The sequence below is a fragment of the Geotrypetes seraphini genome, chromosome 15, assembly GCF_902459505.1.
Source record: "Geotrypetes seraphini chromosome 15, aGeoSer1.1, whole genome shotgun sequence".
Classification (NCBI taxonomy): Eukaryota; Metazoa; Chordata; class Amphibia; order Gymnophiona; family Dermophiidae; genus Geotrypetes; species Geotrypetes seraphini.
This window is the reverse complement of record NC_047098.1, coordinates 53,070,744-53,084,042: the sequence shown is the minus strand read 5'-3', so window position 1 is coordinate 53,084,042 and position 13,299 is coordinate 53,070,744. Positions and strand designations below refer to the sequence as shown.

The following is a 13,299-nucleotide window of genomic DNA, read 5'->3' as shown; positions in this document are numbered from 1 at the left end:
AGCCGCTAGTGCAGCTTTGTAAAACCGGCCCTTAGTTATCCACATGAAAAGGTTCAATAATGGAGTGCCCCAAGGGGGATCAGTATTGGAACTTGTACTGTTTAACATGTTTGTAAATGATCTAGATGTAAGAATGATACATGTGGGGTGATCAAACAGTTAAAATTTAAAATGGTATACATATCAGTTGGATGTTACATGTAGCATATCCAAAATCAAAACGTGAAAGTCTCAGGCTGTTTAACCACTTAACTTTAATTTCTAAGAAATCATGATTGAACAGAAAAATTTGAATATCTAGGGAGTATTTGATTATTGAAGCATTAAATATTGTGAAATATTTAATTATAGTGTAACTTTGCTAGTGCCTGCTATTCAGGTGATATTTTTTATGCAGACTCTGTTTTTCAGTTAGCAAAACCCAGAAGAGCTATGAAATAGTTGCACAGCTACAATAATGCATCACACTAGGTTATATCAGAGCATCGTCTTCCCATAAATATTAAATCTAAACATCTTTAAAGTTAACAAGCAAGTAATGTTGAAGCTAATGAAGCTTTCATAGAACTAAGTTCATCTGTTAATCTGGCTCTTCAAACTGACTGTCTGGATTTCAGAAAAAGCTTCCAGCACATGTATTTTTTATATTCATATAGCCAAATGTTCTGTTTTCTATAATAAAAATCTACAGGTTCAATATTTTTTTTTATTTGCTGATGTAGCACTTTGTCTCTTCCCTTTTGTCCTTTCTTATACATACACACCAATAAAAATATTTCATACATTTTATATCTTGGTGAAAGGTGTGGCAAAAGTTGCAAAAATCAAAGTTCAACAGGTTTGTCAAACTGAAGTGGAGGTTTTGTGTTCAGTTCCCATCTTTAATGCTGAATGCTTTAAAAGTGTCATATTTTGCACTTGTTAATACCATATTGTATAGAATTGATTGGATTTCTGTTTAATTAGAATAATAGTAGAGATTTACATTCATCTGAGAGAGTTTAGAAGAATTCAGGTGGTGGTGATGGAAGTAATTCGGTTTGATTTTCATCTTGACATAGGGCATGAGGAAGCAATTCTGAATTGCTAAGAGACTGTAGATCTGATATAATTGGAGACATATAATTGCTAATGGGCTCATTTGCAGAAAGTAGCTTTTGTTGGTCAAGTAAGTTGGGTGTGTTGTGGAGGGAATCTGTTGAAGAAGCTGAGTCAAGTGAGTCTGGTGGAGGTAGAGGAAGTGGTAGAATAGAAAGGTCAAATGAGTCAATCAGAGAATCTTGTCGGTTGGATACATGAAATGAGTTAAGCGGGGGAGACACTGTACTAGATAAATCTAATGGATCTGATGGTGGAGGTATTGAATTAACTGTTTCTGTTGGGTGAGAGTGGTCATTGGGACTAACTGTAACAGGTGAACATGGAGGCACATGAATACTTTTAATTGTTTTAGCTATGTTTTCAGCTTCTGTTTCTAGGTTCCTCTGATAGATCCCATTCTCTGTATTGTAACTTTGCTTCTGATTCATATTCTCTTGTGACTCATCTTGGATACCAAAGCCATCCAGTAAACACTGACTTTTTTTAAACATGAAGGGTAAGGAACCAATATAGGAAAGTGATGTACGGTTTTTGGCTTGTATTGGTTCCTTGTCATCCATTGCAATTTCCACAGGATTCTCGCCATCTGCAAATGGGGACCGACCTGCCCAGTTTGGATCAACTGAAACTGGCTTGTTCACACATTTCCATATTACAATTATGATGATAACTACAAGCATGAGAACCAAAATTCCACCAATAAATAATGCAGCTATCCAGCTTGCTGTCATGTCTTTACTTTCAATTTTATCACTTTGTGCCTTACACAATGGGGCTATTTGCAGGATTTTAGCTATATTCCTATTAAATTCTGTAGTCTGAAATGAAACTGTGATTGATGAAGTTTCTTCTGTATTTTTAGCATTAGCAGAACTTTGTATGATTGAAGATAGGGAATGATTTAGGTTTGTTGTTGCCTCTGTGTGTTTAGTATCAGCAGAGCTTTGTATAGTTGAAGAAAGGGCCCGAGTTGGGTTTGTGGTTGCCTCTGTGTTTTTAGCATTAGCAGAACTTTGTTTAGTTGAAGAAAGGGCCCGAGTTGGGTTTGTGGTTGCCTCTGTGTTTTTAGCATTAGCAGAACTTTGTTTAGTTGAAGAAAGGTTTTGAGGTGGATATGGTGTTGCCTCTGCATTTTTAGCATCTGCAGAACTTTGTATGATTGAAGAAAGGGCCCAAGGTAGATGTGGTGTTACATCTACATTTTTAGCATCAGCAGAACTTTGTGTGGTTGAAGAAAGGACGTGAGGTGGATTTCTTGTCTGTGTATTTTTAGTATCAGCAGAACTTTTTATGGTTGAAAAGAGGACATGAGGTGGGTTTGCTGTTACGTCTGTATGAACTGACTTACACAGGTTTCCACAAATAAAAATCAGAAGTAGATAGATTATATCCATTTTACTGGTGATAAATGAACTCTTCTCCAAAATATGACATAATTATTTGTTCAAAACCTGCAAAGAAAATATAAAATTATGAGCAATTCTTTTAAACTGTTGGGTTTTTTTTTCCATTTTATGGTGGTTATAATCTTTATTTGTTTTTTATGTAGGCTTTGCAGAAAAGCCCTATAGCATTTAATACTTACAAAAGCAGGAAGCTGGTGTGAACAAACAGATTTCTTGACTGATATTTTATTTTAAACCCAAAAACCTGATCTGCTTCCTCCAAGGAGCAGCATGACCATTACAAGAAAAGATTTATAAACTAGCACTTCAAGTATAACAAATGTGCTTGATGGCAGTTCTACTCTGCTAAAAGGAAATGCTGCACAGCTTAAACATCTTCAGTCAGACTTCTTCTCTATGTGGTCTGTTAATATTTGAAAAGTGTTTTCTGCATATGAAGCAAACTTCTCAAGTGGCAAATTGCTCATAGAATTGTGGGAAAACTGTGCCAGCTTTTACATGGTCCTTGCATTGGTATTCTAAGGGGCATAAATCGGGTGGAAGGTGAGCAAAATTGGTATGTAGGTTCATATTTTAATAAATATGTATGCAGGTGTACATAGAATGCACACACAAATTTATACCTTTGCAGCAGGTATGAATTTGTGTACTAATGTGGTTAGTTCTGGGTGTCTGTTTTATAAAGGCACATACACACCTATATTGCCTCTATAGAATAAATATCCAAATAATTCTACTCTCAAACTCTATATACCAAACTATTGAACTTCATATATAAATCAAAAAGTTATCTCAGCATTATTGCTTCTTCAGCCTAATCAATCCAATTTTTCTATATAGTTTGGCATTAATTAATTAAATTCATTTTCTATCCCATTTTCCCCAAGGAGCTCAGAACAGGTTACAGGTTAAACATACATAAAATACAGTTAACAGGTTATATATATGACATTTACAGTACAATTTTACGATACAAGGTTGTGTCCTAATCTATACATACTAGGGGTCTAATACCAATAAACATAAAATAGAGGTCAGAGATTAAAATTTGCCCTAGTTATCCTCAACAGTGTAAGTTTTTCAATATAAGTTTTTATCCTAACTAGACACACATTAGGGATCTAATACCAATATACTTAATGTACAGTTACAGGTTAAATTTGCCATAGTTACAGTGGAAGATGTTTCAATATCAGTTGGTTTTTTTTCTAACGTGATACATACTGGGATCTAGTACCAATATACATTTCTTTGTAATCCATCGATCATGAGCAGGGGAGTTAGGTGAAGAGGTATGTTTTTATTGCTTTCCTAAAGCTGAGGAGTTCTTCAAGGGATCTGATCTGCAAGGGATATTGGTTCCAGTGGCTTGGTATGAAGTGGGAGTAGGACTGTCATTTGGCGGTTTGCAGTTGAAAGGCACGACCAGGAGGCATTTTGAGGCATATTTTATCGTGGGAGCGGAGGGACCTGTTCGGCATGTACGGAGGAAGCTTTGCCATCATGTAGTCTGGCGCCATGTCATGCAAGGATTTGAACGCTAGCATCAAGACCTTGAAGACAACATTTGGCCACGGGCAGCCAGTGAGCCAACGCTAAAGCCTGGGAGACAGGGTCATGAGCTCGGAAGTTTTTTAGAAGTCTGATTGCTGCGTTTTGTACACACTGGAGACATTATATGTTCTTCATTGTGAGACCGTTGAATAGTCCATGTGGGAAAGGACTAAGGCATAGAGTAGTTGGGTGAAGTCAGATTCAGAGAAGCAGTTCCTTATTTTTTGGAGTTGATGTAGGTAGTAAAAAGAGGGAGATGTGGTTGGAAAGCGACAGGTTAGAGTCAAGGAGTATTGCTAGGCTGCATGCTTGATTCTTTGCAGTTAAGGTAGTTGAATCCCAGCATAGTGAGGGACGGGCTCGGTTGCAGTGTTCTTTGTGGATCCAAAGGAGTTCCAATTTGGAGATGTTTAGTTGCAATTTCTTGATGATCATCCAGTTTTTGATTTCCGAGAGGCATTTTAGGAGTTTCACGATCTAGGCCAGGGGTGTCCAACCTTTTGGCTTCCCTGGGCCGCATTGGCCAAAAAAAATGTTTCTGGGGCCACACAAATGCGCAAATGCTGCAGCAAGACAGAGGAGGGAGCCGGCAAAACGGTAAACACCCAGGGACAGCAGAGGAAAACATTGCATCACCCTTGACTGGGGCCGCACAAAATACTTCATGGGGCCGCATGCGGCCCTCGGGCCACAGGTTGGACACCCCTGATCTAGGCATTGCGGTTTTCTCTTAGCGGTAGGTATAGTTGGATGTCATCTGCAAAGGAATGAATCTATATTTGATATTTGTAGGCTATGTCTAAGACTGGCCTAATGTAGAGATTGAATAATAGGGGGCATAGCAGAGCAACCCTGTGGAACACCGTATTTGATAGGTTTTGGTTTTGATAGCACATCATTGAGCAGTACACTTTGGATCTATTATTCAGAAAGGAGGTGAACCATCGTAACATAGTGTCTCGGATTCCGATTTCAGAAAGCTGTGCAATAAAGAGAGGATGGTCAATAGTGTTGAATGCCGCACTGAGATCCAGCAGCACTAGAAGGGACATCATTACCCTTAGTTTCCAGCAGTCATCAATGATGTCGAGAAAGATGGTTTCAGTAGTATGGAATTTCCTGAATCCCGATTGGAAGGGGGATAGAGCTCTTTGTTAATCGATGAAGGAGTGTAATTGGTTCAACATTGTTTTTTCTAGGATCTTGGAGATGAAGGGTAGGTTGGAGACAGGTCTAAAGTTGCTGTGTACGTTAGTCAAGCATGAGTTTTTTCAAGATCGGTCTGATGACCGCTGACTTCCAGTTTGCGGGCACTACACCTGTTTTCAGAGAGGTGTCGATGAGAGGAAGAATGGAGTCTACAAAGGCATCTTTCACAGCCACCATGAGGTTGGAGCCAGAAGGGGGTATAGTATCTAGTATCTTGGCGATGTCTTCATGGGAAACGGTTTCAAAGTGAGTTAGGTTTCCAGTTGTAGTTTTAATTATCTTGTCTGAGTCATAGGGAGGTGATGGCTGTAGTGCAGTAGAGTCGAGGTGAGATCGTATTTTGTCTACTTTGTCAGCAAAGTAGTCAGAGCATTTCACTGTTGAGTTTGGTGTTGGGCATTGGTTGTCTCCTTGCAGTGTTATAAGTATTTTTTTTTGTTAGTTGAAAAAGGCTTTTTGATCTATTGGGGATCTTTAATAGTTGTTAGGAGTAGTATATCTTTCTAGCCTCCAGGGTGGCTTTTTTATATTCTTCATGCAAAGGTACTTAATGTATAATTGTCCATATACTATTCACAAGTAACATAATCAAAAAGTAAACAAGTCAAACACATATTGGTTTACTTGATACAGTTTTCAGTGGACCACAAATTTCTCCAATCTCCAACATACTTCCTAGCCATCTTCCCAAGTCTTCACTTCACATTTACTGAGCAGCTACCCGAGATGACCATCTTTCGAGTGGCAACTTGGCATCAGAGGCACAAGTATTATAAATGCCAAACATAAAAAATAAAGGTATTGTGCAATACTTCATACTCAATAGCATGAATTTTCTGATATTTGGCATTTAGAGTAATTTGCATTTAGAGTACTTGTGCCTCTGATGCCAAGTTGCCAATTTTATCTACTTTTATGTGCTGAGTGGAATGAGATTATCTTTAAATTTGGTGAAGTTATAGACTTTTTAGCATGACCACCCAGCGATTTTTCCAATTTCAAAAATGTTTGTACTATAAAACTACCATTATTTTGAAGAAAAAAAGGGGGTACCAGCTTACTGTTAATGATGCCACAGGATAGTAGACCTTTGTCTGTGGAGCAATATTGGAGACCTATCACAAGCTCCACTCAAAGCTGCAAACAATTGCTGAACTCAATCTGGAACAGCCTGTCATAGGGACTGATTAGCAAGGCTATTAAGAACTTCCCAAAGTAACCGAAGACCTGTGTTAAAGCTTGGAGGGGACACTTTGAGCGTTCACAAAGACTACAAAATTCTGATCCAGTGTTAACTGAAAATTTCTAGTTCTGATTGGGAAGTGCTAGAAAGAATATTGTGGCTGCTCTAGCACCCACAGAGCTGATGCCTGTGTCTGTGGCCCTCACAGAACTATGAGGTTGTTTTTAGAAAATGACATGGGGAAAAAATTTGTCCTGCCTCCGCCCTGTCCCCACAAGCTCGGTCCCCGTCTTTGCCCTGTCCCCGCAAACCGTCTGATTCCATCCGCACAAGTCTCGAATAGTTATGATTTTATATTGAACTTATTTTATTAAAGTATAAAAGAAACTCTTTTGTACAATAGTCATTTTATAAACACAAATAATACAGACCAAGGATCAACAAAACCCCTGTCTCCCCTCCCCTTCACAAATATTACCTCCACTATCCCAAATTCATGCCCCTCCATGTCCCAACGTGCTCCTTCCCCCCTCTTTTCTCCCACTTTGATATCCCCTCTCCCTTACTTGTTCCCTTCAGGGCTGGTCATGCCCCTTCCACCAAAGCCGACCCAGAAGGCTTCCCTCTGATGTCAGAGCTGACATCAGAGAGAAGCCTTCTGTGTCAGCCGGGGATCCCAGTTACCTCACTCAACAGTCCTCCTTCCAGCTGGGCTGCACCTTCCTGCTTTCAGCCATACTTGTTTGCAGGGATGCACGATGGGCAGCGACTCTTGCACACTGCACGTGGCTGACCCAGAAATGATAAAGTACAGAAGGAAGGAGCAGCCCAGCTGGAAGGAGGACTGTTGAGTGAGGTTACTGGGATCCCCGGCTGACCCGGAAGGCTTCCCTCTGACATCATCTCTGACATCGGAGGAAAGCCTTCCGGTTTGGCTTCGATGGAGGGGGACATGCAGCTGGAGGGCTGGAAGGAGGCCTGTTTATAAATGGGATCCCCGGTGAGTGCATTAGGTGTGAGGGTGGGGGACTGTTTGACCTGTGATAGGGAGAGAAGGCGGTGGCTGGACTTGTGAGGGGAGGTGTGGGAAGAGATGTAACTCGCAACAGATCTTTTACTGCGGGGCAGTCCCCATACCTGTGGCAAGCAGTTTATTTTTTTCCCCCCCATTCTGGTGGGTTACCTGCACGGCTAGCCGTGGGTAACAGTCACCGTGTCATTCTCTAGTTGTTTCCTTCCTGCCCAGAGTCATCAAAAGAGTTCATACAGTAACTCCTCCTAGTAGTCACTCTACAGCTCCTCTCTTATCTCTCCCTATACTTACCCCTGTCCTCTACTGCCAACTCCTTATTCTGTCCCTTCTGCCTTGTTCAGTATGCCTGGAACAACCTGCGTGTCTTGGTACATCAGGCTCCGTTTCTAGCGTTATTCAAATCCAGGCTGCAAATCCACTTTTTTTGAATCTGCGTTTGTCCTAACCCTAGCAACTGGCAAAGCACCATATTTGTTTCTCATTCCCTCTAGTCCTCTACCCTCTCTACCCCTTCATCCCTTTGTATTTCCCTACATGAGCAGCTTATATTGATTCACCATTGTGACTTTCGATCAGGGACCGTCTCATGTGTGTTTAATGTACAGTGCTGTGTGCGCTAGAGAAATAATAAATAGTAGCAGTAAATTTTATCATTTGAATGACGTTATTTTACGGTTTTCTAGCTTGAACATTTTTAACTTGCAAAACCACTAGGTTGTAATGCTAAAATGCAAGTAGCATCAACATATCTTAAGGTAATTAAATGTTGTTTAATAATGCTACTGAGTTTAATGTTGCAATATCCTCATTTTAAAATGGTAATGGCCACAACAATAAACAGATATTGCAATAATAACATATATACGCTGGTGAAAATATTTAACATTCAAGTTTTTATTAAACAATATAAGCTAAAACAATACCACAGAATTAGATTAAAACGTCAGATGTTACACAGTACTCTTAACACCTTTGGTGTAAATGTCCCGTGGGTACTTATATTTTCAAATAATATACATAATAAATCTCTTTAGTCTCACTCCCCAACTTGTAGGAAAGGAGAATATGAGACAAAAATACCCTCAATGCAAAAAAACCCCTCAAAGCATGAAAATTGTGTCCCACTCATTAGATCCCCTTTGCTCTCTTTTTTAAATTATCTTTATTCATTTTAAAACCACAAGTAAGTGCAGCATATAATACAATCATATTACACTATGAAAGATCTTAAATATATTAAAATTGTAATCTATAACAAATATATATATCACCCCCTAACTATATTCAATAAGTACACTCTAATTAAGAAATTAAAAATATGTTCCAACCCACTTTACTCTCATGAAAGTATTTAAAACCAGAAACTGAACAAGTGATTGATAGGAAAACAAGTTTTGTATCAAGCATGGTGCAGATATTAATTTTTGAAGACATTTAAATGATTGGAGAGATAATGGGAAGTCCAGAAAAAAATGTGAAATATACAGAGAGATAGCAATACTTTGACTTCTTACCATCTGGAAATCCACTTCAGTATGTAACATGGCCTGCAGTTTCTTCTACTTCAACATCTTTGTGCTTGTTGACCGGAAAAGTGAAAATCTGAGTTCTGTGATGCTGGGTAGTTTAACGGATGGAGGAGGAACTAACGGGAGAGATATGAGCTTAGAATTGAGTTTCCTGAAACTGGCTTGATGAGTGTAGGCTGTGATAGATTATGTTTCTGCTTTCCTCTTTTCTAATACAAAAGTAGTAGAGTTTCAATAATTGGTACTATGCATTTCACTAATAATGCAGTAATATAAGGTAGAAAATTTTCTTTGGACTATGTAGCACACAGGCAGTTAAGGAAGACTCTTTTCTTCCCTTTATCTACAGCCAATACCCAGTAAAACCACATTTAGTTTTGCCACCACCCTTCTCCGCTCCACCCCTTCCCCTTTTTCTCATACATGCCAGCATTAACACACACTTAAGCTTGCTTGTAATTCTTATGCCGTTACAATGAAAAACAAGTACAATAACACAATATTACACTTTTGTTTCATTCCCCTTAAAAGCCAGTGATGCATGCATTATTGCATTTCCCTCTGCTGATTATGGAGCAGTAGCAATGTCACTGCCCACCAGGTTTAAGCACTTGTAATTCAATACAATTTGAGTAGTTACGAGGCCCCTTCTGCATAAGAGATACCCCGTTGTTCCCAATATTGAGATAATCTAGATCTGTCTGAAAGTCTGTAGGCCACATTTACCATGATTTCTTCTGTTTTGTCTGTCCGTTCAGAATCTTGCATAGTTAAGGCTCTTTAAATTGATATTAAAAGAAAAGAATTGAAAAACTGAATAGTGTTTAATAGACAATGTTAGGGCATAAAATGTGATTCATATTTTTACACTTGAATATGTTTTTTTCTTTAAAAAAAAAAAAGATGATATCTCAAAGGAAACAGCAGTTCACACATAGCATTAGCAGTAAATTTAAGAGATGGAGATCATACTCCACCTCCCCCCCCCCATATTTCTGATGGTAATATTTAGAAACAAAAACAAAGGAAATAATACATTTTTTATTGAACTAACTCAATACGTTTTATGATTAGCTTTCGAAAATAACCCCTTCATATCTGAAATAAGCAAATGGTTGACAATCAGTAACATAGTAACATAGTAGACGACGGCAGATAAAGACCCGAATGGTCCATCCAGTCTGCCCAACCTGATTCAATTTATTTATTTATTTTTTCTTCTTAGCTATTTCTGGGCAAGAATCCAAAGCGCTATCCAGTACTGTGCTTGGGTTCCAACTGCTGAAATCTCCGTTAAAACCTACTCCAGCCCATCTACACCCTCCCAGCCATTGAAGCCCTCCCCAGCCCATCCTCCACCAAATGGCCATATACAGACACAGACCGTGCAAGTCTGCCCAGTACTGGCCTTAATTCAATATTTAATATTATTTTCTGATTCTAGATCCTCTGTGTTCATCCCACGCTTCTTTGAACTCAGTCACAGTTTTACTCTCCACCACCTCTCTCAGGAGCGCATTCCAGGCATCCACCACCCTCTCCGTAAAGTAGAATTTCCTAACATTGTATATACAAGAGAAACATAAAAGCATTTCAGTGATAGTTTCTGATGTGTGCGATTTCCCCGCGTTTGAAATTTCTCACTAAACTTTGCAGCATACAACAAATATTCATGCTTAGAATGGCAAATCTGCTAATATCTTAAATATTGTGATATAGATAATCGGGCTCGAGAAATGGGCATCGACATGGCAAATGAGGTTCAACTTGAATAAGTGTAAAGTGATGTATATCGGTAACAAAAATCTTATGCACGAATACAGGATGTCCAGGGCGGTACTTGGAGAGACCTCCCAGGAAAAGAGACTGAGGAGTTCTGATCGACAAGTTGATGAAGCTGTCCGCGCAATGTGTGGCGGCGGCGAAAAGGGCAAACAGAATGCTAGGAATGATTAAACTGAAAAAACACCATGAACACCTTCTTTCACATCAAGCAGCATTGTGGGGTAAAGACCTAGATCAACTGCTTTCGCCCACTTATAAGGAATTCAGAAAACGTCTAAAAACTCAACTGTTCCTAAAGTATCTAGACAACTGACCCACTCATCTTCTTTCTCCTCCATAGTGATTCCTCTGACCTATTAATCTCTTTCTCCTCAACAATGCATTTCCGGTCCTATTAACTCACCTCTTCCCCTCTCTTAAATTCAATCAATTTGTACCTCACTTAATCTATTGTAAACCGCATAGAACTTAACAGTATTGCGGTATATAAACTGTTATTATTATTATTATTATTAAGAAGGAGATCACGAACAGATCGGAGAAGGTTATCATGCCGCTATACTGGGCCATGGTGCACCCTCACCTGGAATACTGCGTCTAGCACTGGTCGCCATAAATGAAGAAGAACACGGTACTACTCGAAAGGGTCCAGAGAAGAGCGACTAAAATGGTTAAGGGGCTAGAGGAGTTGCCGTACAGTGAAAGATTGGAGAAACTGGGCCTCTTCTCCCTTGAAAAGAGGAGACAGAGAGAGGACATGATCGAAACATTCAAAATATTGAAGGGAATAGACTTAGCAGATAAAGACAGATTGTTCACCCTTTCCAAGGTAGGGAGAACGAGAGGGCACACTCTAAAGTTGAAAGAGGATAGATTCCGTACAAACATAAAGAAGTTCTTCTTCACCCAGAGAGAGGTAGAAAACTGGAACGCTCTTCCGGAGTCTGTTATAGGGGAAAACAACCTCCAGGGATTCAAGACAAAGTTGGACAAGTTCCTGCTAAACTGGAACATACACAGATGAGGCTGGACTCATTTAGAGCACTGGTCTTTGACCTGTAGGCCCCGCCACGTGAGCGAACTGCTGGGCATTATGGACCACTGGTCTGACCCAGCAGCGGCAATTCTTATGTTCTTATGACTGTTCATCAAATGAGGGGGATGCACACTAGTGTAGCATAAAAATGTATTGCAGTCAGCTTTCTTGGTATGCACTGATGTGGAAAAACAATGATCTTCTCTATGGGCTCCTTTTACAAAGCCGCGCTAGCGGTTTAACATAGAAACATAGAAATAGAGAGCAGATAAGGGCCAAGGCCCATCTAGTGTGCCCACCCTAATGTCCCTCCCCTACCTTTGCCCTATGAATAGATCCCATGTGCCGATCCCATTTGGCCTTAAAATCAGGCACGCTACTAGCCTCAATCACCTGCAGTGGAAGACTATTCCAGCGATCAACCACTCTTTCAGTGAAAAAGAATTTCCTGGTATCACCTCGTAGTTTCCCGCCCCTGATTTTCCACGGATGCCCTCTTGTTGTCATGGGACCCTTGAAAAAGAAGATATCTTCCTCCGCCTCGATGCAGCCCGTAAGATACTTGAACGTCTCGATCATGTCTCCCCTCTCTCTGCGCTATTTTACTGAGTAAACAGAGTATTAGTGGCTTAAATCAGCTGTCTTTAGATACATAGGCTATTTCCCAGAGTGTGTATAAGCTGGGGGAGCAAAAAGTATGCTGAGAAAGAACACTTTATTAAATTCTAACCTGGTTTTCTCCTGCCTGCTGCCCAGAATCTCTCCAGCCCTTCCACGCACTGCAAGCCTGTGGTTTTAACCCACGGGTTTAAGCGGGTTAAAACCACGGGCTTGCTGGGCTAAAAAGTAAAAAATAAAGTTGCAGCTCGGATGCATTGGGATCGCACACCAGCGATCCATGCCGGCAGATGAGGGCATTTCTCCAATCACCCCCATTTGCATATTAGACTTTGAAGAATCCATCGGACCTGCCCGGATCGGGCACGGGTCAGTCCCGATCGGGCAGGTTCATGAATCTAGCCCTTACACTTTTCAGTTAGGGTACCTAGAGTGTTTTTAAATCCTGTATCTTTAAGTTTTCCCATACTCTTGATTTCAGAAATCATAGTCTCATATACTTCTACTTTTTAATCAGTTTCCTGAATATTTGTGGACACATTTTGAAAATGAATAGTCATAAATGCATAATACTAGCCTAGTATCCTGCTTCCAACAGTGGCCAATTCAGGTCACAGTACCTGGCAGAAACCCAAATAATAGCAACCTTTCATGCTACTAGTCCCAGGACAAGCAGTGATTTTTCCCAAGTCTATCTCAATAGGAGACTATGGACATTTCCTTCAGGAACTTGTCCAAACCTTTTTTAAACCCAGATAGACTAACCACTGTTACCATATCATCTGGAAACAAGTTCCAGAGTTTAGCTATTCAATGAGTGAAAAAATATTTCCTAAACATTTCTT

The 13,299-nt window shown here is 39.9% G+C and overlaps 2 protein-coding genes across 11 annotated transcripts in view; one reads left to right on the top strand and one right to left on the bottom strand.

Moving 5' to 3' along the window:
- The window catches only part of NF1 (neurofibromin 1), a 393,675-nt gene that overhangs the window by 249,869 nt on the left and 130,507 nt on the right, over positions 1–13,299 (top strand). The gene's annotated exons all lie outside the window — the stretch shown is intronic.
- On the bottom strand, positions 237–9,350 carry EVI2B (ecotropic viral integration site 2B). The gene is made up of 2 exons (XM_033922548.1): positions 9,001–9,350; positions 237–2,552 (listed from the first exon to the last, which is right to left on the bottom strand). Exon 2 carries the CDS (start codon positions 2,493–2,495, stop codon positions 1,002–1,004), a length of 1,494 nt encoding a protein of 497 aa, XP_033778439.1. The 5' UTR covers positions 2,496–2,552; positions 9,001–9,350; the 3' UTR covers positions 237–1,001.